General features: G+C 52.7%; 1 protein-coding gene across 5 annotated transcripts in view; it reads left to right on the top strand.

The window, feature by feature from the left end:
* LHX2 (LIM homeobox 2) overlaps positions 1 to 24,149 on the top strand; it is a 60,090-nt gene that overhangs the window by 13,585 nt on the left and 22,356 nt on the right. For 2 of the 5 annotated variants that reach the window (XM_067040755.1, XM_067040754.1), the window contains 4 exons: positions 1,277 to 1,479; positions 2,450 to 2,877; positions 8,497 to 8,702; positions 18,146 to 19,028. In XM_067040755.1, the coding sequence (XP_066896856.1) occupies positions 1,277 to 1,479; positions 2,450 to 2,877; positions 8,497 to 8,702; positions 18,146 to 18,433 (1,125 nt within the window). In that variant the 3' untranslated portion in view covers positions 18,434 to 19,028. Of the gene's footprint in view, positions 1 to 1,276; positions 1,480 to 2,449; positions 2,878 to 8,496; positions 8,703 to 10,702; positions 11,456 to 18,145; positions 19,029 to 24,149 lie in introns of those variants that run through there. The other 3 variants (XM_059073187.2, XM_067040757.1, XM_067040758.1) reach the window with 3 other exon arrangements.

Below are 24,149 nucleotides of genomic sequence, written 5' to 3'. Positions count from 1 at the left end.
AGTCCTACCCGCGGCCCGATGGCTCTCTTCTCACTTCAACGGGCTCTTTGGTCGCCAGCCCCGCGCTCTCCTCCACCACTCGGCTCTGGCTGCTGGCGGCGCAGCCTGCGGCGCGGGGAAGGCGAACAAACCGGCAGCACTGGGGCTCCAGCCGACTTGGGCCTCTCCCCGCCTCCTGGCAATCGGGGTTCCCGTCCCAGCGCAATTTCAGGGGTCGAAGTCTTCTAGGCTAGCGCTTTCCGTGGTTCGCATCTTGGGCCTTCTGGCTGGCCCGACTTGGCTCGGTTAGGGCCGGGGGAGTTCAGGCTCTGGCCTGGCTCTTGTGGAAGGAGAGTCCATTCGGATCTCCATACCTGGCTCCACCAGCCCAGCCCCAAATAGCCAGTTCCTTGCCTCAGACCTCCCTGGGGGCCCGATGAGCAGACGCTGCCCAAGCCGGGCCCAGAAGTGACCTTTAGAGGCCAAGGAGCTGGAGAACATGAGCGAAGCTTCTCTGCTTGGAAAGCAAGAGCAGCAGCCCCAGCGCCTCTGCTTCTGAGCTCTTCTTCCCCAGTTAAACCCTCTCAGCCTGTCAGTTTGGTTAGGAGAGAATTTGGATTGGGCCTGCCCTGCACTCAGAGACTTTGAGGGTGCCCATGCACCCCACTCACCATCTCCCAGGACCCAAGAGGGCCCCAGACAATGTGGCAGAGGTGGTGGAGGGGCAGAGGTTGCCCCGCGATTTGCCCTGGCCTGAACCTTCGGCTTAAGGATCCAGAGATCACTGGGATTAGGGGCCAGGAGCTCCACCGAGTCTCTGGAGAGGAGTCTGTGTGGAGGGTGACTTTTAATGGTCATCTTACCCCTTTTCCTGAGGCCCAGCAGAGTGGCTCCTTTAAGAAACAGTTTGGGGGAAGATTTTGGAGGGCTTGGCTGAAGTAGCCACTGCTGCCCCCAGTCCCCAAACACAGCATGAGCTTTTCTGGGAAAAGAGCAGAGGGGACAGGAAGGGGGAGAAGTAAGGAGGAAGATCTATCCAGGCCAGCAGCCGGTCCTGGGCCTGTGGCCGGCTTGGGCTGCATGGGCGGGCCTGGGTCCTGAGCCCCCTGGATATGGGCCTTTTGGGGTGCAGGAAGAGCACCCTCACACCCTGGCAGGCACCCTGCCCCCCACCCCCGCGTTTAGGGCTAGCTGGAGCCTGGGGGGGGGAGCTGCGGGTGCCCGGTTCCCCGTGGCATGGTGGCGGGGTCGCAGGCTGACGCAGGCGCTGCGGACTCGCGCCTCCCTCCCTCCGCAGACCATGCCGTCCATCAGCAGTGACCGCGCTGCGCTCTGCGCCGGCTGCGGGGGCAAGATCTCCGACCGCTACTACCTGCTGGCGGTGGACAAACAGTGGCACATGCGCTGCCTCAAGTGCTGCGAGTGCAAGCTCAACCTGGAGTCGGAGCTCACCTGTTTCAGCAAGGATGGAAGCATCTACTGCAAGGAAGACTACTACAGGTAGCCCCCACCTCGGGACCCACTGCCCTGGGCACCCAGGACCCCTCATCTCAGATGCAATCTTCTCCGGTTGCCTTCCCTCCAGTCCCAAGGGAGGGTTCCCTACCTAGGTCCTCCCTTCTCCAAGCCAGTACAAATTGGATGACATCCTTTTTAAACAGCAATCTGAGGGAAATCTTGGAAAGATCTGCGAAGTGTAGGGACCCAGAGAAGAGCAGAAAGTGTCCTCTTCTTAGCTTAGACCAAAAATAAGCTCGGGTTGGGGGTCCTTGCACCCTTCTCCCTTTGAAGTTTCTTGGGTCAACTAGAGGGAACAGAAACAGGCACCCCCCACCCCCCACCCCCCACCCCCCACCCCCCGCCAAACCCAGGCAGTCTAGGCTGGTGTGGAACAAAGTTGGAGGGAGAGCTGGGGGATTGGATTGGGTGCATTTCCGGGTCTTTCCTGGAGATGGGAGTGAAAGCTGGCCAGGACTGAAGAACGGGAATCACTAACAGTCTCCAGGTTCCTTGGTTCTCCTCTCTGGGTTTAGGGTTAGGTCTGCTTATTCTCTCTCCCTCTTTCTTTCTTTCTTCCTCTCCCTCTCTGTCTGTCTGTCTGTCTGTCTCTCTCTCTCTCCGTCTCTGTGTTTCTTACAAATTACAAATGTCTGTAGGATGCCCAGGCACTGCTGTGGAGGACAGGATTAGAGGTTGAGGAAGGGGTAACTGGGAAGTTCCCCTTACTCCCGAGCAAAGGCTTTCCTAGGGCTTCCTCAGACTCTGGGTAAAGTCTTTGTAGGCATGAAAATGGTTAAGGGAAACTATATTTCAGGGTAGGACCAGACCTGGGCCAAAATTTAGTTCCATCTTCCCCCCATCCTCCAAGTTAAGACCTGGTTGCCAGTCTTGAGGAGTGGAGTTCCGCCAGTGGCAGCAGTGGCACTTGGAGGAGGGATATGGGGGGGTTCCCAACCGTGTGTCCCCACAGTCCCTCCCTCGATGGTCCCTACAGGCGGTTCTCTGTGCAGCGCTGCGCCCGCTGCCACCTAGGCATCTCGGCCTCGGAGATGGTGATGCGAGCTCGGGACTTGGTTTATCACCTCAACTGCTTCACGTGCACTACGTGTAACAAGATGCTGACCACAGGAGACCACTTCGGCATGAAGGACAGCCTGGTCTACTGCCGCTTGCACTTCGAGGCGCTGCTGCAGGGCGAGTACACCGCGCACTTCAACCACGCGGATGTGGCAGCCGCAGCGGCGGCAGCTGCCGCGGCCAAGAGCGCGGGGTTGGGTGCAGCCGGGGCCAACCCCCTGGGTCTTCCCTACTACAATGGCGTGGGCACGGTGCAGAAGGGGCGGCCGAGGAAGCGCAAGAGCCCCGGGCCCGGGGCGGACCTGGCGGCCTACAACGCTGGTGAGTGCGAGGCGCCCCGAGCGCCCCGACGGGTTGAGGGAAAGTGCACTGCGTCAGTGGCCAAGAGCCGAGTGAATTTCAGTGTCTTATACATGTATACTTGTAGCACTCTGGGTACTCCAGCCTTTAGCTTTCCCAGGCCCACCGGACGACCTGGCAGAAGGGACATTAGCTCCCTAGGCTCCAGCCCATGCGCTCTCGGCTGGAGTGGGAGGAGAGGGTGCGTTAATGGTCTTGATGCTCTGGGTGCAGGACCACGTCGCTGAGAAATTTTTTAGAAGCAGCTTTTTGGTTTGGGCCTTTTACCCAGTTTGCTGTGCAGAAAGTGCAAGGATACAGAAAACAAGGCAGAGCCGACACCAAACAGGTTCTAGTTTGGCGTGGCTGAGGGAGAGGATCTGGGACGATGGATGAGCGAAGCAGAGCGGCGGGGGTCCCAAGAGAAAGGACTGGCTGTGGCCTCGGGCACCGAGCTTGGCCTGGCCTGCGGCCGGGGTCATGCGAAGTGTCCTGAGTGCGGCAGGCTTGGGAAACTTGGGCCCAGGAGCCTTTGAGAAAAAGCGGGTCGTAGTGTCCCACCCGATCCTCCTGCTCCGCCAGGTCTCGATTTCCCCCCCGGGGTTCTTCCTCCGAGTTCCGGGTGACAGCGGGGCACTGGGATGAGAGCCGCGACCCTCCAAAGCCGGCGCCCTGGGTTGGGACCCAGTAGGCCTGGCCTTGCGCCGGGGTAGGGTGGAGGGCTTGTTTCGCATTTCCGGCATCTTTGAACCCCGGGTTGTTCCGGGAGAGGCTCTGCCCCCTCCCGCGTCCCTCCGCGCTGAGGACAGATGCGGAGGTTCTGAGGCCCGGCAAATTGAACCATTAACATCTGCCCGAAGTCTGCACGGCCGGGAAAGGTTTATGACTCCTCGGGCTTCTGAACTTGATAGAGTTTATTTGCAATTACTTTCTTTATTTCGTCTGCGACAGAATTGGATTCGGAGACTTTGTTTTCTTCCTCCTTTTCCCCTTAGTCTAATGCACAAGTGGAAACAAAACAAAACAAAAACCCTGAACTGTGCGGAGAGGGCTCTGGGTGGGGAAGAAGTCAGGATTATTTTCATCTTTAAAAATCTGAGCTGGCTCGGGGCGGGGGGCGGGGGCGGATGGGAGGCGGGTGGGGATCCCCTGTTCGCTCCAACGAAGTTGCTTGTTGGGTGATCGTGGGGTATGTGTGTCTTGGTGTGCGGAGCTGGGAGGAAAATACAGCCCCCAGTAAACGGTGAGGGGGCTGCGGCCAGGTCTGCGAGGCGGATTTAATATTTGTTGAAAGCTCTACCAGAGATGCGGCTCTCCAAAACTTCCATCCCTCGTCACCCACCACCCTGAATAGACCACACTGAGTCCAGATCAGGTCCCCCAAAACAAAGCCGGTCTACTTATCAAGTGGGGTCGGCCTCCAGTAGGAAGCAGCAGGCGGGCTGGGCCACAGGGCGCGTGGTGGTTGGGAGCGGGATTATGTTTTCCCGGCAGACAGGTTCGCAACCGGGTTTGCAACTGAAAGGTAGGAGGTACCGAGGTGTATTTGTGCTTTTTGCTGCTTCGCCGCCTTCCCTGGCGAGGCCGCGCCGCACTGAGCAAGATGTGGCTGGAGGCTGAGTTTCAGAGGAGCTGGGACCTCTACGAGACTTCCCCAAGCATGCCATCTCGTCATTTTCTCTTTGGTCCCTCTCTTCCTTTTTTTTCCTTTCGGCTCTCTAGGCTCCACTTTCTCTCTCTGCGTGCGTCTCCCGTTTCTCTGTTCCTGTCTCTTTCTCTCCGACGCTCATGTCTCTGGCCTTGGCCAGGCCTTAACCGCGCACTGCGTGCCGCCGGTGGCTTTGCGGCTCGCTTACTCGGGGCTCCCGGGACTAGGTTGGGAAAAGGGGGAGCCTCCCTGGCCGCTCCCGCCTGGCCAGGCCTCCCCCGGTCTGGCTGCTGTCCCCCTCCCTCCCCTCCCGGCGCTGGCAGGAGAGAAATGGCCGCAGGGTGGGCCGCGGGGCCGCTGGGACTGGAAAGAGGGCCCCGTGGAGGGGGTGAGATTTCGGAGGTGTGTCCGGGCAAGTGTGTGTGTGCGTGTGTGCGTGATTCTGACTGTGAGGACTCGAGCTTGTTTGTGTGGCTGTCCCGCACCCAGGGGCCCAGCCACACAGACCCCCTGCAAAGCCCATCGCTGTGGGGGACAGTCCGGTGGAGGAGCGGCGGCACCTCACTACAGCGCGGTGAGCTCGGGCAGAGTGGCGAGGGGGCGCCGTCGGTGCGCCCGGCCCTTCGCTTAGGGAAGGGCAGTCAGAGCGGCGGGGCCGCAGGGTCGGAAAGTCCTTCCGGGGCGATGGCTGCCGGGGGGCCTCCCCTGGCTGCCCCTCTGATCCGAGAGCGCAGCCCAGGTCCCGGCGGCGGAACTGAAACCTACCCCAGCCCGGAGCACGGCTGCCCGCCGGCCGGGGTCGCGGACAAGGCTGCCGGAGCCCGCGAGGGGCCCGGGCCGCACGCTTTGCGCCCGGGTTTGCGCGCCGCGGCCACGGGAGTCCCGCGCGGACCGGCCGGATGCCCGGGCCTCCCCCAGACCCAGCTTTCTCTGTGTGTGTGTGCCTGGCGGCGTAATTACTGATTTGATTCCAATCCATTATTTAGACAATTGAACCTACAATCTAGTCTTTAGTAAAATGAGGCGAAGTCAGATTTGATTACAGGTTCAGTCCCAGCGACAAGAGCTCGAAACCCGATGGGTTAATAACAGATCACGAGTAAATTATTCATGATTTTACGAGCTCTTTAGCTCCATTGAATCGGCCTAATTGAGAGGAAAAAAAAAAAGGAGAGAGAAAGCTTGGTCCTCCCCCTCCCCTCGTCCCCTTGCTCCTCCCCGGACCCGATCCTGGGGAACCGCGATCCGTCTGGGGAGCTGGGGGCGAGAGTGCGGGGCCTGGGGCACCGACCAAATCTGGTCTCAACAGCCTCTTTGCCCCCAGCTCAGCCCCCTGCCCTAGCCGCTGACCGGTCTCGGCCTCCCTGCCTTGGGCCGACTCCTTTTCTGCCCTCCTCTCCTTTTCCCCCTTTCCCCTTTTCATCACTCCCCAGCCTGTAACAGCTTCGAAAAAGCCACCCCGCAGGGACCCAGTCTCCCTGAGACCTGGGATTCAGTTCCTTGGCCTGGACCCTCCACCACACAACATCCCTACTATTTCCAGGCCTTGCTGTCCCCTCAGGCTCTCTCTGTGTCTCTTCTGGTTTCTTTCCGTCTTTGTAGCTATCTCTCTCCGGTTCTCTCCATATCCACTGCTTTCTTTTCCTCTGCCTCTTCTCTCTTTTTTCCTGGCTCTGTCCATTTTTCCTCCCTACCATCTCTCCTTTTCTCTCCATTTTCTCTGTCTTTCTACATCTGTCTCTTTCTTTCCTTTCTCTGCCCTTTCTTTCTCCCTCCCCCAACCACCTCCCCCCATCTAGGCCTCACTCAGGGCACGTCCCTTGGGTTCGTGGGGCGCCAGGGTCCCCATGGAGCTCATTAAGCAGCAAGGCCCAGGCAGGGGCTGGGCGGAGGAATGGACCCAGAGATCCCCTGTGGGGAGGCCTGCCCCCCCCTCCCGTGGAGCTGGAGACTAGGGGCAAGAAGAGGGTTGCTCCCCACAGCGGGGGCAGGGCAGTTTCCATGGATCCCATTTGGAGTCATTCTGTGATCCCCTTTAAATTGCTGGATCCCCGTTCTTCACTCTGAGCCCGGCTGGAGGACTTGGGTGCCTGGGTGCCTATGGGAGGAGCCCTTAGGAGGTGTAGCCACTTGCTGACAACTCCTAAGTTAGGGACAAGACCAGCATCTTGTGAATTTTTTCTGCAAGGGACCACTCCTCACTTTGGCAGGGGAGGAGTAGGTCACCAGGAGAACAGAAATACTTCTGAGGTAGTATTTCCAGATAAAATGCAGGACTCCCAGTTAAATTTGAACTTTGGGTAAATGACAAGTAAATTTTTTTACTGTAAGTGTATCCCATACAACATTTGAATTTTAAATAAACAATGAATAATTTTTTAGTATGAGTGTGTACCACGCAATATTTGAATTTTAGGCAAACAGCAAGTCAGTTTTCAGTATAGGTATGTCCCATGCAATATTTGAGACATCATACTAAAAAATTGTTCATTGTTTATCTGAAAATCAAATTTAACTGGACAACCTGTATTTTTATTTGCTAAACCTGCAGCTCTATTATGGGCATGTGATGAGGCAGGAGATATATTCCCAGTTGCCCACTTTAGGGGGAATGAATTAATCTCCTATGAGGCATTCCCCAAAGTAAGACCTTATGTGTGGGATGGCTCAGGATGTATTGAGACGATCTTGGAGAGGGGTCCTGCGTGTCCCCATCAGCCACCAGGTTGCTAAGCAACTTTCTGAGGCCCAAGTTTTCCATCCCTGTCCCCCACCCCAGTGCCTTCCAGGCATTGGCAGGCCCAGCTGGGCCCCTTCTGGATGGGGACGGGCTCCCCAAAGAGTCATGCTTCATCTTTGCCTGCCTTTGTGGTGTAGGGGAAAGAAACAGCAAAGAGGCAAGCACTGCAGTGTTGAATCTAGGCTCAGCCATAACCAATGGTGTGGCTTTATTTCCCTTAGCAATAGTTTTCTCATCTCTAAAATGGGGTGAATAGCACTAGCCACCTCTTGGAGCAGTAGTGAAGCCCTCCTCCCCCCATGTATGTAGAGCCAAAGGCATACCCTGGGTGTGGCATACATGTTAATTTCTTCCTCCAGCTTCCTTCCCTTTTGCTTAGAACTTTGCCACTCCATGAGATTTCCAAAGATCACTTAACCTCCCTGCCTTATTCACCTCATTTGTCAAAATGGGAAACAACTGCCTCATAGGGCAGGGGGGAGGATTAAGCTGCAAAATACAATTTCCAACCTTCGACCCAGTGCCTGCGGCCCAGGGCTAAGGGATCGTGCAGTACCTTTGGTTGTAGGAACTGATGAGGGAGAAATGAAAGTGAGTAGAGAGTATGGAAAGTGAGTTAAAGTCTGTGACTTCCAGGTGCCTGCCCCAGACGCTGTGTGGGGGGAAGGGGCAGGGGAGACTGGAGACTGCATTCCTCCTTAGGGAGTGCAGGGAGAAACGGGAAGGAAGATCATGGGCCTGCCATCCGCAGTCAAGTGACTTCCCTTTCGGAGCCTCAGTTTCAATATCTGTAAAAAGGGGGAAATAATGCTTGGCTCAAAGGGTTGTTTTGAGGATGAAAATGTGCATGTAAAGCCCTTTAGCATATCTTGTGGAGTTGAACGTCATTGACAAGTTGTAGCTGTTGTTGTTGTTATTATTACTATTATTATTGTAACATGATAGCTGCGAATGGTTTTTGGATTCTCCTAGAGCTGGGTTTGAATCCAGCATTTCCTAGCTGAGTGACCCTGGGCAGATGGCTCTCTCAACCTCAAACTCCCCTATAAATCTATAAAATGGGATAATATCTCCATCTCAGCGGGGTGCGGCACCCGCCGTGTGGTCCTGAGGCTAGAAACATTTGGCGAAGCGTGGGGTGGGTGTGGACTTGGCAGTGTTGCGGGGGTCCGGGCCAGGAGGTTCACCTGCTGCCTCTGCGTTCCTTCCCCAGCGCTGAGCTGCAACGAGAACGATGCGGAGCACCTGGACCGCGACCAGCCGTACCCGAGCAGCCAGAAGACGAAGCGCATGCGCACCTCCTTCAAGCACCACCAGCTTCGGACCATGAAGTCTTACTTTGCCATTAACCACAACCCCGACGCCAAGGACTTGAAGCAGCTCGCGCAAAAGACGGGCCTCACCAAGCGGGTCCTCCAGGTCAGCCGGGCCGGGGCTAGGGGTGAGGGCATCTGTGGCGTCAGGACCTGGGGTGGAATCCCACAATGGCCGTGGGCTCTATGTCCTCCTCTTTTATCTTTCTCTGTTCTCTTTCTCCATCTCTTCAGTCTATCTCTAGCTGTATTTCAATCTTTTTTTTTTTTCCATTCTACCTTTGTCTTCTCTCCTTCAAGTTTTGTCCCTCAGTGTTTCTGTTTTGTGTCTGTGTGTCCCTCTGTCCTCTTTGTCTACACACTCGGTCTCTTTTCTTTCTTGTAAGCAATTCTTAGTTGCTACTTATTACCCGTGACACTCAAATATGTTCATGTTGTAAAAGGTTCAAGCATTTCAGTTAAACCAGAGCTTCCCCCTACCCCCCACCGGCAACCTTGGCCCCTTAAACCAGGATACCCGTCCAAGGCACCTGCTGTTAGCCGTTGCTCCTTCTTCTTGCTCGTCACTTGCTCTCTCTAGTTTTTCTCTCTTTTTTTTTTTCTTGTCTCTCTCTAGATTTATCTTCTGTTTCTTTGTTGTTTCTCAAACTCTCCCAGAAGCAAGGTTTGTAAGGGAGAGGGATTAGGGCAGATCCCCTGGGTGGAAGTAGTTGGGTGCCTCTGAAAACAAGCAGCATTGCACTTGTATGTGAGGGTGCTTTCTTGATAGAGAGGATCCAGAGCTTTCACCAGATTTCCTAAGGGTCTGTCCACCACCCCCAAAATGTTAAGAACCCCATTTGGGGATACAGGCATCCCAGCTGCCTGTATGACCCAAACTTGTGGCAGAGCCTTGGGTCACCACTTTTAAAATCTTCAGCTCCTCCTCTTACTCGTTTCATGGTCCTGGGCAAGTCACCTAACTCCTCTGAGCCTCAGTTTTCTTATATGTGAAATGGGCACAAGAAATTACACTGAAGGCTTGTTGGAGGAGCAACTGAGATAATGTAAGTGCCCATCACAGTAGTTGACAACCGCTCAGTGGATGGTAGCTAGGATAACATTAACTAGATTAATCTGTTAACTGATATTAATTAGTGTAAACAATTATTCTGGTGGCTGGACTTCAGTTTCCCCATCTGTACAATAATAAGGTGGGAGAATATCTCCCTTTATAGCTAGTTTAACCAATTTATTCCTCAGAACGTGTGACTGTAGGGATAACGATGCACACTTTTGGGTAAGAAAATCGAGAGGTGAAGTGAGTTGACTATGGTCCCACAGCAGGAGTGGTGCTGGGATTTGAGTGCAGGCCAGTCCGACCGACCCCCTGACCCCAAGTCTTTGAGGACTGAGGGCCCGGGGGGTGGGTGGCGACACCGAGTGGGTGAGGGTGATGGTGATGACACCGAAGGCTGTGAAGCCACCCTAAGTTTTCCTGCGAGTCCGTTAGGTGTTTTTGTTTTGTTTTGTTTTTTGTGCTACGCGGGCCTCTCACTGCTGTGGCCTCCCCCGTTGCGGAGCACAGGCTCCGGACGCGCAAGCCCAGAGGCCATGGCTCACGGGCCCAGCCGCTCTGCGGCATGTGGGATCTTCCCGGACCGGGGCACGAACCCGCGTCCCCTGCACCGGCAGGCACACTCCCAACCACTGCGCCACCAGGGAAGCCCTGTTAGAACTTTTAAAAAAGCATTTTGGAGGTGACATTGGTGGCGGGATGGGACTGTGACGCGGGCAAGGGTCCGCAGATCTCCGGGAAGCCTGGAGTCCGGGACCCCAGGCCGGCTGGGCCAGGCTGCCAGCCCGGCGCACTGCGACGGGGCTGGCGCAGCTTGGTCTCGCGCGGGCTCAGTGACGTAGCGAAGGGAGCTGAGGGCCCGCCAATGACACGCCGATGCGCCTCTCTGGGCCCGCCCCCCGCCCTGGAGCTCCGCGCGGGCCCCGCCCCTCCTGTTTGGGAACCGTTTTGCCCGAGGTCCCTCTGACCAGGGCTCGAGAAGAGGCGGCCCGTTGGGGACTCAGATCCCGCCGGTCCGTTTTCCTCCGATTTTTCCTTTTGGGGATTAGGTCGGGCGACTCTCCTTGGCGCCCTCTCTGTTCCTCAGCCCTGGGCGAATTTGGACGGAGGATCTGTGTTTGCCGCCTTTTCAATGGTTAGTAGTCCTTCCTCTCCCTAGATGCTCTTATGGTGAGTTGGTGGGGGGAGAGGGATCCGTGAAAAAAGCCCTAAGAGCAGGCAGGGGCAGCAACAGGGGCTTGAAGTCAGGCAGAGCTGGGTTCCGTTCTGCCCGTCTACTCACCGGCAGTGTGTCTTGCACAAATTAGTTACCCTCTCTGAGCCATAGCTTTCTCATCTGTAAAATGGGCACCGTTAGGGCACATACCTCGCCAATTATCCAGATTAAGTGAAATAAAGAGTAAATGTCCATAGTTGGGTCTGAATCGGAGTGGGGAGCCGATCTCTGCTGGCCTTGGTAAGGCAGGAAGCTTGATTTAGGAACACATTGGGTTTCCAGCATAGTTATCTCTCTTTCTTTCATCTGACCAAATAGCTGTTGGCACCAGGCCCTGGGGACACAGAGGTGAATGAACCACAGTCCTGGCCCTGAAGAAGTTCACCTATTAGGTGTCAAGACAGACCCACAATCAGTTTCCCCATAGTGTGATCAGTCGGGAGGGAGTTTCTATGGGAGACCAGGGGAGAGACCTACCCTGTGTGTGAGGAAGGGTTCATCTGTGTGACCTGGGTCTAGACTTGCCCTTCCTCCCCTAGAATCCTGAGCCAGGGCTGTTCACACCTGCATGCCCTCTCCACCATGGGGACTCAGAAAAGCCAGGGCATGGGACTAGTTGAGAGAGAGAATCACTAATAGAAGCACTAATCAATAAATGTTTGAGTGCTCTACTATGTGTCTACCATGTGTTGAAAGACTCATGAAGTCTTTCATTGAGTCCTCACTATCAGGCATCATAATCCCTTCTCCTCCACTGTACAGATGAGAACATTGAGGCCCAAATGATTTCCACTTGCCCCAAGTCACACTTTGCTGGTAAGTAGCAGAGCTGGATCCAAATCCAGGCACATCTGATCAGTGGGCATTACTCTTTCTCCTCTAAGCCAACCCAGCAGTGACAGCCTCTGAGTGTGAGTATCATTTATGGCCTGTACATTGTTGGGGTGAGGGCAGTCATACCCACAGGACACATCAGACCCCTGTTCTCCCTCCTCCCAGACCTCCCAATCTCCTGCACAAATGCTTAGTATTCCCCAACAGCACAGCAGCTCGTGATTATGCAGCAGTTTGCAAAGCATTGTCTTTCCAGCCACTCATCTTCCTTACCTTAATATTTTCCTGCCCATTTTACAGATGAGAAGCTTAAGAACTAGTGAGATGAAGTGATTTACTTGAGGACACAGGAGCCAGGCATTGGCAGGGTGGGGCTCTCTCCCAGGTGTTCTGACTACTGATGGGCCAGCTGGGGGAGATGGGATGGCAGCAGTTTGGGGCGAGGCAGCTGGTGGTGTGGCTTTGGAAGGTAACATACAGATTAAAGTCCTTTCTGACATAAAAACAATGTGATTTGGGCACTTTAACTTCTCTCAGAGCCCAATTCCTTGTCTTTGAAGTGGAGATAATAGTAGTTTGTACCTTGAGGATTCCTGAGGTTTGAGACAATGAATGGGAAGGCTCCAGCATGGTGCCTGCTGTACAAAGTAGACAAAGTAGGTGCCCATGAAATGGCTTCTCATCACTGGCCACACAAGCTTAATTGTGCTAGGCCTTGGGTGCCCCCTGCAGGTTGTGGTCCACCTCGACCCTGCGGAGAAAGTGCAAGGTGGGGCAGGTTGAGGTTGAGGCTTTGTTCCCAGAAGTGGCTGATGTAGGGTGGTTGCAAGGAGTAAATAAGAGGACATAAAGTGTAATTTATAAAGTATATATGAGGGACTCAATATATATTAATTTCATACACATTTACCTAGTAAGGTTCAGTCTACCATCCCCTTTTGCATACATTAAAAGATTTTAATTATCTTCATTTTGCAGATGAGGAAACTGAGGTTCAGAGAGACTAAAACCCTTGCACTGAGTCTCACAGCTAATAAGTGATGGGAGGAGTCACGCCCAGATTGGTCTGATTCCACAGCTCTTTCCCATATGGCACAGTTTAGGGATTGTGATTCTCCGCACCCTCTCCCCTTGGATGTAGCTGCCGAACGCAGCAGGACAGATAGGGGACAAGGGGAGGAGTGAGTCATAGATGCCATGTCTTGGTAGGAAAGCAGGAATTCTGTTGTAAAGCCCTAGGTGCGTAAAAAGTGCTCCAAATTGTCACCAGCAGCAGCAGCATGACAATCACAGTACTCACTTGTCACCAGTGGGCAAGGTGACCGGGAGACAGAATGGCCCCTTGGACCAAAGTCCATTAAGACATTAAGCTTTACTAGTTCTCGGAGAGCATTGCTCAGCACATCCATGCGCCTCTGCATTGCCTCTCTTCCTTCCTGGGGAAGGATTAGGAAGGCAGAATATTAGGGTGCCCTAGGCTGGGGAAGGGGCTGGTGAGCTGATGGATTTGGATGGGTGAACGTCTCCTTAGGGGTTCCCAGTGTGACTTTGAAGGAAAATACATTGTAACAGCCAGCAGTTTAAAAGTATTCTTCAGATGATCAGTTAGTCATCATTAACCTATGTGAGAACTCAAGAACTGAGGACACTAGCTTTCCTCCGTTCACTCACTTCAACAAATACACTGACCTGCCATGTTCTGGGCGGGGCATGAGGTACTGAGGATTCAGTGGTGACCCTGGCAGTGAACAGGCCCTGCTGGAATGTACAGTCCACAGGGGAGACAATGTCTAGCAAGGTATTGTATAAATAATTAAAATGGTGATGAGATTGACCTCTATATTTTTCTGTATATTTGAAATATCTCATAGTAAAAATATCTTTAAATGATTCCGGGGCCAAATAAGTTTGGGAAATGCCACAGATTGAGTGCGTCCTTCTCTTAGAGATCAGAGCACACTGACGGTAACACAGGCATTGAGAAATCTTGAAGAGATTTAACTTTGTCTAGTCCAACATTTCCTAAGTGTATTTGGCCACAGGACCCTTATTTAACTCTTGACAAAAATAAAATAGAAGAAGTGCTAGGGTGGAAAAATATAGGGGTGCAACAAGAGCATAAACACGGGGACCTGACCTGGGGAGGGAGGTGGTCAGGAGTGGCTTCCCTGAGGAGGTGAGGTTTACACTAGGATTTCAGTTCATTGAGCCTCAGCTTCCCCACCTGTAAAATGGGGAGAGTGAGCATCGTTCTGCATGTCATTTGCACAGGGCTGTACAGAGTGTTTGATCTAGTCACGGATGGTTGAAGTTGGATGGAATTTCATAGGTGATTTGGCCCAAATCTCTCCATTTAGAAGAGAGGAAACTGAAGCCCAGAGAGGTGGAGTGACTTGTTCAAGGCCCCAGAGCAAAGTAGTTGTAGCCCTGGAACTGGAACTAAGGGGTCCTGGTATCCAGTCCACTGCTCATTATTTTTTATTCTTTAAAGAAAACCTTATTTCTTTAAAGTTTGTAAAATAATAGAACCACCATACAGGCACGTTAGAAAACTAGGGGGGAAAATTACCCATATGAAGACACAGGAAACCAATAATCCAGATGTGCAGTCTGGAAGTTAAGTAGTGGGTAGGGGCATGGGCCCAGCTTGCTGGGATACACGTCTCATCTCTGCGTCTTTGGCTGGGCTCTGGGCCTCAGTGTCCTCACCTGATGATAATATCAGTGCTGACCTTGTAAGACACTAACAGGAGTTCATATGTGTAAAATCCTTAGAACTTTGCTTAGACGTTGCCTTCTGAGTGAATAATATTCGTCGTTATTATTTGCTTTATGAAGTTGCAATACCAGAGGATGTCATTTTGTTATTGTTTTTTTCCTCACATAACATTCGTCACAAGACATTTCCTCTGCGACTGCGTGGAGTGGCTGTGTCGTGACTTCCACTTGTCCCATCTGGTCAGATGCTTTGGATGTAGCCATTGGTTTTGATGTCAGAAAAAGAAACCGCCAGTGGACATTTTTGGGCTTGAAGCGTTTGTATTTTGGCTGGTTTCCTTAGTGGCCCTGGAGAGGATCTGTGGGGCAGAGTGGGTTTCCCACTGGCCCTCCTGGTCTCCTTGATGAAAGAATCCTGGGGAAGGGGATTTGCGAGCCAAAGCTCAGCCTTCAGGGCCAGGGGGTGTCTGAGGAGGAGCCATGTAACCATGTGGGCTTCCTCCTCCACCCAGGACCTACTGGGGATCCCCTGGGCACCTAACTGAGGCACTCCCTGGAGATGAAGAGAGAGGGCTGTCAGTTTAAGAAGATGGGTGGGTAGAGCAGATCATCTTCCTTGTTGCAGCTGCCAGAGAATCACAGCCTGTCAGCACCCCAAGAGGCCATAGAGATCATATGGTGTGGTCCAACTCCCTTGTTGTATAGGTAGGGAAACTGAGGCAGACCCAGAGGTAAGGGACTAGCAGAGGTCACTTGATTGGTCAGTGGCAGAACCAGAGCTGGAAGCTACAGCCTGTGCTCTTTCCACTACATCGTAGTTGCTTCTGTGTTTATTCACTCATTCATTCATTCATTCATTCATTCATTCACTGACTCACTCTGGATCATGTGGTAGGGAAAGCATGGACTTTTTTTTTTTTGGCGGTATGCAGGCCTCTCACTGTTGTGGCCTCTCCCGTTGCGGAGCACAGGCTACGGACGCGCAAGCCCAGCGGCCATGGCTCACGGGCCCAGCCGCTCTGCGGCATGTGGGATCTTCCCGGGCCGGGGCACGAACCCGCGTCCCCTGCATCAGCAGGCGGACTCTCAACCACTGCGCCACCAGGGAAGCCCAAGCATGGACTTTTTATGGCAGGTAATCCTGGATCCTAATCTCAGTTTGGCCTCTGTGTGACCTTGGGCAAGTGACTTTGCCTCTCCAAGCCTCTCTGGTTTTAAATCTATAAAGTGGGGATAATGATAGTACCTCCCTACTTGGCCTATCATGGAGATAACCTGTGACCGTGCATGTTAGAGGATGGCCCGGTGCCCGGCATGAAGAGGTCTGTAAATGTTATCTGTTAGTGTTACTATTAACTCAATGCATGTGACTGATTCTTAACCTTTGCCAGTCCCTCTGCCATATCCCCAGGGATATAAAGGTGACTTAGACAAGGTCCCTGTCCCAAGAACCTCTTGGGAGGGGATTTTTTTTGAAATACCCAGGAGAATTCTGGTGATGCCTGGCTTAAGGTGAGAAACAAACTCCACACAAACCCCCGCAGCAGCTGGCTTTTAGTTGAGTTGTTGACTTTCATCCACCAGATTCCCAGCGCCTCAGATTCAGTAAAGCAGAGAAGGCAGTTGTGGAAGATGGTGTCATTGTTTACAAACCTCTGTTAGGGGCAATGCCAGAGAAATAGCAAACCGCCAGCAACTAACTGTTCCAGCCTTTCCCAAGGGCTTGGGCGATGCACCGCCCCCCGGGGCTTCCCGCTCCTGCTACCACTTGGAGAGTCAGGCCCACAGGACACTCACAGGGCCGCACATGCTCAGGACAGGATGGTGGCGAGAGCGTCACAGCTCCAGGCTTCCTCGTCCCCAATCTGCAGTGTGACTTTGGGGACGTCGCCTCTTCTCTCTCAGGGTCTCTGGGGGCTTTCTCCATCATTTTCTCCATCGGTCATTCTCTGGGCCAGACGGACAGAGTCCCACCTCTGTAGATTTCTGCAGGCCGGGCAGGGAAGGAGCCCCCATCACAAGAAGTGCCTATCGAGGCTGGTCTTAGAAGCACTGTACGATGGGCTTGCTTTGGGCAAAGGCCAGGGAAAATGTGCTTTCTTCCTGGAAAGATCCAGAGGGAGAGAGCTTTATTTCCCCGACTTCACAGGGTCTGCATCTCCCTCCTTACTCCAGGATTCTAAAGGCTGTGCTTTTTAATTGAGCCCACGTTGTATCAGGCCACCAAAAAGAGGGTTTGAGGCCACAGGCCCTTGTAGCTGGGGTGGTCCCCAGGGGAGGGTGGGGCCGAGGGCTGGCCCTTCCGATCCCTGTCTGAGACACTGGGAAGACAGGAGATGCAGGCGCACCTGGAAAGATGCAGCTGGACACCCTAGAATCTGTTCAGTTCCCCAAGGCCCTCTGTTTTACTGGGAGGCTTCCAGCGAGTGTTTTCTTCATGCAAAGGGAAGGGAAGGGGCCCTGCCCTTTGGGCTTTTTTCTCTGGGAGATACAACCTCCCACCCCAGCCCCCAACCCTCCTCCCCCCAGATTTTCTTGGCTTCTCCCAAAGTACTTTGAGGACCTCGGGGTACAGTGGGATCTCTCTGTGCAGTTCGATGGGTGGGCATACTGGCTGGGGGGTGCTGTATAGATAAGTATCGATGCTTCGTGTGTACAGGCTGTGTGCAGTGGTGTGGGTACGGATGTGTGCGTGTGTCGGTGCTCAAGGGAGAATGAAAGCAAACCCTTATTCTCTCTCTTGGGCATTCTTTTCACACCGAGCTCAGTAACTGGGCACCCCACCCCACCTCCCTCGTAAAGGATACTGGGACACGGCAGGTCGGGAGAGGGAATCTTTCATCGGGCAGCTCTTCCCATTCTGTCCGCTCCGCCCTGAGACCTGAAGCCCCGTGGTCCAGGATGCTGGCGGCTTCTCCAGCAGATAGTGGTGGGGGTTAGGAGCTGCGTCTTTTTCTTCCTCTTAGTAACTCTTTATTGACTGATTCCTGTGTGTTCTTTACATCGTTGTGGTATTTCCCAGACTTGCTATGAAAAACTTGAAAAATGGTACCCACAAGAATTTGTGGGATCTCCTGCCCGCTTAAAGGCGACTGCCAAAAAAACGAACCTCTCAACCATGGTGAAAAATGATCGAGACTTGGTTTCTGTGACTCTCCCAGAACAGAATAGAAATGCTATGTGAGCCACATATGTAATTTTACATGGAAAACTTTCCAGTAGCCACATTAAAAAAGCAAAAAGAAACCTGTACAATTAATTTTAAGGATATATCTATCCTGTTTGGCCCAATAAGTCCAATATATTGTCATTTCAACATGTAATCAAAATAAAAATTACCGTCGAGATACTCCACTTCCTTCAAATCTGATGTGGTTCTCAGCTACAGACCAGCCGTCTTGGGGCTATAGCCACATTTCAAGTGCTGGGTGGCCACATGTGGCTAGTGGCTACAATATTTAAGAAACTTCTAACAGAAGGGGAAACCCAGTAACAGGCAATTCGAGGAAAGGACATTTTTAGTGTACTAACAATAAAAATACAAAACAATATATTGCCAGCCCAACTTTTTAATACATGCCCACCCACACCCCCGCTGCCCCCCATTCCGGCAGAACACCGATTGGCATCTCTGAGTTAAACAGTCCGGGGGCATCTCTGCCCTTCTTCTCCTCCTCGTCCTGCCCGCCTTCCTCTGACCAGCCCTTCCCTCTCCCCCACGCAGGTCTGGTTTCAGAACGCCCGGGCCAAGTTCAGGCGCAACCTTTTACGGCAGGAAAACACTGGCGTGGACAAGTCGACGGAGGCGGCACTGCAGACGGGGACGCCTTCGGGACCGGCCTCGGAGCTGTCCAACGCCTCGCTCAGCCCCTCCAGCACGCCCACCACCCTCACAGACTTGACTAGCCCCACCCTGCCGACTGTGACATCCGTCTTAACTTCTGTGCCTGGCAACCTGGAGGGCCATGAGCCTCACAGCCCCTCGCAAACGACTCTTACCAACCTTTTCTAATGATTCTCAGTCCCCCGCCCCCGCCCCACAATTTCTTTAAAAAAGAAATTATCTTTAGTTGAATTCCAAGTGTATTTTAAAATAGAGGCTTTGAGCAACTAACTAACCACATTTTAGGATCTCGCCTGGAAAATGAGGAAGAAAATAACTACGCCCCTTGCTGACACAGCGGTGTGGACTGGAATTACTTGGAAGATCTATCTGCAACACAACATTTGTGTCACTGTACAGTTTTGTGGACTGAGCGAGGAAAAACAACAAATAATTTAAGTTGGCTAGAGCTTCTGTATTTTCAAAGACTGCCACGTGCCTTAGGAATACTGTTTTATCTCCATACTTTGGATGACTTGTTCATTTTTCTCTCCCTCTTTTTCTCTCTGTATATTTATGACCAGAGCAAAAATGTAAAAAAAAAAAAAAAAAAAAAAAAAAAAAAAAGTTTGTTACTTTGAATAGTCCTAAAAAAGAAAAAAAAAAAGGAAAAAAATCAAACCCCCTCCAACAGTCGCTTTGTTGTTTTAGAATTTTAAGGTGGAAGTCTGTTCAAATATCAGAATTTGTAAAATCTAACCAGTAATAAAACCACTTACTGAAACTAGCTGGTGCCACTGCTGTTTAGAGGTGTGCCAAATTCACAGGACTTAAGAGTCTTACTGAAGCCCAGAGATCAATTCCAAGGTCTTCCCCTATTTATAATATTTATTTATAATTATTTATAATATTTGCAGGGACCCTCTTTTGTGCCAGACTTTGGGCTGCTTGTTGGGATCCAGAGATGAAGTAGACACAGTCCCTGCCCTTAAGGAATTTAGAGTGGAGGCAGAGACAGACAAGAGATCATCTTAGCACGTGTGCTATGTGCTAAGTGGGGAGCATGGAAGCAAAATACCATTCATTCATGCATGTGTTCTTTCAAATATTAAATAAGCACGCCCTGCTGGATCCTTCGACAAAGCTCACAGGTCGTTACACCTGCCCCTTCTGCTCTTCTCTGGGCTGGAAGGGTATGTCAGGCAATGAGGGAGGCCTTTCCCCATGAGGAGTGAACGCTGTCACCAAAGGGCGGCATAAGCTCGAGTTTTCCTAATGTAAGACACAAAATTTCAAAATCTTCCAAGAGGGCAAAACCAAATGAATTTGGTTCCTTTACTAAAGCTTCAGGTAACCTCAGAAACCCAGAGAAAAGATGTATCCAGAGAGGATGGAGGATGAGAGCCAGGCAGAATGAGGTTGGAATCTCTATCGTTGAGCATTGTGAGCTGAAGGAAGTCATTTCACCTCTCCAGGCCCCAGTTTCCTCAGCTGGAAGGTGACAGTCGTGACCTTTATATGACAGTTGTAGTGAGGGTGAAGTGAGGTGTGTCAAAGGGCCCAGTGGAGGGCCTGGCATGTAGGAGCTCAATATATTTTATGGAATGACAAGTGACACGTCAGGACCTTGCAGGTGGAGAGCAGGAATGTGTGTATCCAGGCACTGCCTGTCATGGCTGGATGCATCAAGCAGGTGTGACGTCTGTCCACTGAGCATCTTACACCCCTCGTTTCTTGCCCTGAGCCCTACTGCAGGGTACTCTGTAACCAGCTTGATCGAATGCCAGCCGTCGTCTAGCAAAATGCCCCACAGTGGCCCACCAATTTGAAAACCCAGAGGGAAGATCATAGCTGCTTTGAGGAGAAAACAGCCAGGCAAGATTGGGCAGGGCAGCAACCCAGCCCAGGACTGCGGACCCTCTCCCTTCCTCCTCTTGCCATCATGATTGGGACCATGTGGGGAAAGGGAGTAGGGCAGGAATGGGTTGAAAGTATGTAAAGCCTGAAGCGACTCACTTTCTGCAATGTTAAACACACCCACACACAAAACACTATTGTTTCTATTGCTATTTAATGCCTGGCAAATAGTAGGAGCTCAATAAATTTTTTGTAAACTTTTTTTTTTTTCACTCTGAAATTCACTGAGGTACCTTAATCTTTCCTTTATTTAATGTTTTCACTATTTAGATTTATTTATTTATTTATTTTTGGCTGTGTTGGGTCTTCGTTTCTGTGCACGGGGCTTTCTCTAGTTGCGGCAAGCGGGGGCCACTCTTCACCGCGGTGCGCGGGCCTCTCACTGTCGCAGCCTCTCTTGTTGCGGAGCACAGGCTCCAGACGCGCAGGCTCAGTAGTTGTGGCTCACGGGCCTAGTTACTCCGCGGCATGTGGGATCTTCCCAGACCAGGGCTTGAACCCGTGTCCCCTGCATTAGCAGGCAGATTCTCAACCACTGCGCCACCAGGGAAGCCCTAAACTTTTATATTGATGTATAATGTGCATAAAGGGCGCATTTCTGAAATGAACAGCTTGATTGCTGTTTTCCAAATGAACACACCCATGTAACCACCACCCAGATCAAGATACAGGACATTTATAGCACCCTGAAGTCTCCCTCGGGCCCCCTCCCTGTCAACCCCTCCCAAGGTAGTTCCTATTCTGACTTGTAGCACATGGATTAGTTTTATTTGGTTTTGATTGATACATTTTTGCTGAATGAATTCAGGATTGCCCAAGATTAACCACCTTGCCTTGGGTCAGGCAGCTAGTGGTGGAGGAGCCAGGGTTTGAACCAGGTCTGTCTCCAGATGCCAAGGTCTCAACCTCAGGCAGACACATTCGTAGTCACACATCCAAGCATGTGGGTTAAGAACCTCAATTTTGCTATCTGTCAAATAGGGTAACAGAATCTACACCTCCTTGATGACTAGGTAAGAGAATGCAAGCAGAGGGCCTGGCCCGTGGACAGCCACACAGATACTGCCCGACTCCAGGTACTCCCAGGGACCCACAGACACAGGTACACTCTTAAGGCTCTAATGGATGGACAGACCCACAGGCTAATGTGCTCACACCCAGACAGCCCCACACAAAGACGCACGTGCACAAATCTAGCAGACAGACATAAACAGGCCCAGACGCTCACAGATATATCCAGACAGACATCCAGAGCACCCCACTCAGGGAGACCCGCATACAACCCAGATGTGCACACATGCAAACATTTGCAGGCACCCAGACGCCCCCACGTAACCCGGCTGTGCCCCTTGCTCAGGCCTGGACAGACCCAAGTCCGATCCCTATCTTGTCTGTCAGCACTGCCGCCCAGAGGGAGCAGGCCCTGGAATGACGCCCAGGGGTCCCCTCCACTCTACATGGGAGCAACTTTGGAAGCAGGGCCTGCTGTTGGGCCAGGGATGGGGGGTGCTGTGCAGAAGGCACTGCTCTCCCCTGAGTCCAGACTGAGGGCACCTCACACAGAATGAGACACTCAGAGAGAGTGACGAAAACGGGGAGATGGGGAGAGAGACAGAGCAAGAGTGAGACACAGAGGCAGAAAGGGACAGCGACAAAGATATGCACAGATGCAGAGACAGAGAGATGACAATGGGGACAAAGATACAGGGCAGAGAGGCCGAGAGGCAGATCCGCAGTAGACTGGGAAAGAGAGAGAACAGCCACAGAGCAGTGAAGAGGCAGAGAGACAAGAGACAGGGATCCAGGTTAAGAGACAGAGTCAAAGTCACAGCTGGAGAGATGACAAGATGGAGAGCAAAGCAGATGGAGACTGAGAAGACTCAGAGATAAAGGGAGATCCTGGGACAGACTCAGAGGCTGAGAGAGACCTTGACAGAGAGACAGAGGGAGAGGAATAGAGATGGTCGTTTGGAACTGGTGAAGAGTGACACTCAGAGAGGGAGAAGGTGGCACCACAAGGACAGCAGAAATAAACAGAGACTCAGACTGGAAAGCAGGTGCTCGGTGGGGCAGGGGCTGAGGCTGGGCTTAGGCTGCCAGCCCAGCTCTGTCCCCTGGTGATGGGAGGGAGGGAGAAGATGCTGTCATCACTGCTACCTGAGACTCTGGGACAGTGCTGCCACCTCCATGCATGCTGGCTCCAGAGGGGACCAAGGGACCATCACCAAAACCTTTTAGTCTCCAACCTGCTGTGAACATGGAAAGCCTACCGGTTTTGGGGACCTATAGCCGGGCCTGGCATTAGGCAGTTTGCAGGGGCTGAGGTTTTGACAGCGACTGTCCCCTGCCCTGTCTCATCCTATGAAGTCTCCTTTTCCCTAGAGAGGGGAGGCCTGGGGCAGATGGAAGAGACCTTCCACAGTCTTCTCTGCCTTGCAAGAATTTTGGCAAGGTGCTTAGCTACTCTGAACCTCGGTATCTTAATCTGTAAAATGGGGCCAACGCTATCTGCCTTGTAGGAGGATTGTTAGGATTCCCTGAGAGAATGTATACATGCTATATTCATGTTTGACTAAATATGAGGGGAGCTACAGGGGAGGGGTGAGGAACTGTCTCAAGAAGTTGGGAGACTCCAAGGAGATGTTATGTGAGTTGGGATCTTGGATGAACCAAAGGTGACTGGGTGGGGAAGGGGAGCAGGGTGAGAATTCCTGGCGAGGACACAGGCTGGCCACAGGCAAGAGGATACAGAGAACAGTGGGGAGTGGAGAGTAATTTAATGGCTGGGGATGGTGCTGTGGAGGTGGGTCAGGTTCAGCTCATGGACAGCCTTGAATACCAGCTGGAGCTTGGCCCTGGGGGGCCTTGGGGAGATGCCTCTGATCTCCCCGTTCTTTCCTGGGCTGCAGGCCCAGGATACAAGCAAGCAGGCCCCCTTCCCCACCCTGTACTCAGGTCAGAGTCCCACGTGGCAGAACCGGCTTCCTGGAGAGGAAGTGTTGGCCGCTATGGCTTGTGTGTTCTGCTGGCAAGAGTGAACACCTCCAGGCTTCATCCGCCAGCTGAGGCCCCAGGGAGGGGCCGCCCTGGATCCTCTGGCCCCTGGGGACTCTAGGAGGGCCAGTGGGCCCTTCATACCTTCCTTTCCATCTTCTCCCTCCTCTCTTCCTCCCTTTCTCCATGGCCCAGTGCTGGGCATCGAGGTTTGGGGACGTGGAGATAATTTGGCTAACAGCCCGTCCCTCTGGCTCCCAGGCTTTCTGGGAGACAGACGGGTCAACAGCCAGACGGTCAGCATGAGGGAAGCCCAGGGGCTTACAGGAGCCCCAAGGAAGGAGAGTCCGGCTCTGCATGGGATGGAAGTCCTATGCAACTTGCCATGCCGTTATGCTCATTATCTCACTGAGCCCTTCCCACAGCATCATGAGGCAGGGAGTGTCATTCCATGTCACAGAGAAGGAAGCCAAGGAGGGGTCATTTGCTCAGGATCACACAGCTTGGGGGCCACAAAGAGATTTTCATTGCAGTTCTAGAAATGCAGCTAGCACCTATCCATCCATCCACCGTGCCAGGCACTGTGGCTGGGGGCACTTAGACAATTCCGGCCCATCCTGGGGTCTTGTGCCGCTGGACCGGAGGTTCAAGAGGCAGAGGGTGCTCAGAAGAGGGTCCTAACAGGGGTGGATGTTTTGGGAAACTTTTTGAGTTGGAAGATCAGGTGACTGACCTGGAAGTGTTTGAGGCCACAGGGGGATCCAGGGAGAGGGCAGAAGGGTGCTCAGGGTGTAGGACTTTTCCACCAGTGAGCAGCACTCATGTGGGCAGGAGAGAATCACCGAAAATTCTTTGGCAATGGAAGCCGCCTTGGAGAGCCTCTAGCCAGCCCTGTGCTTCAGAACTGGCTTCCTCAGAACCAGCAGCTTTTCTAAAATACCCACACTGCGGGGGAGCCCAGGTTGGTGTACCTTACACAAAGCTTTCTATTATG

This window comes from Kogia breviceps, chromosome 8 (assembly GCF_026419965.1).
Source record: "Kogia breviceps isolate mKogBre1 chromosome 8, mKogBre1 haplotype 1, whole genome shotgun sequence".
In the NCBI taxonomy this organism is placed as follows: Eukaryota; Metazoa; Chordata; class Mammalia; order Artiodactyla; family Physeteridae; genus Kogia; species Kogia breviceps.
Note: the sequence above shows the minus strand (reverse complement) of the source record. Positions and strands in the feature narration are given on the sequence as shown.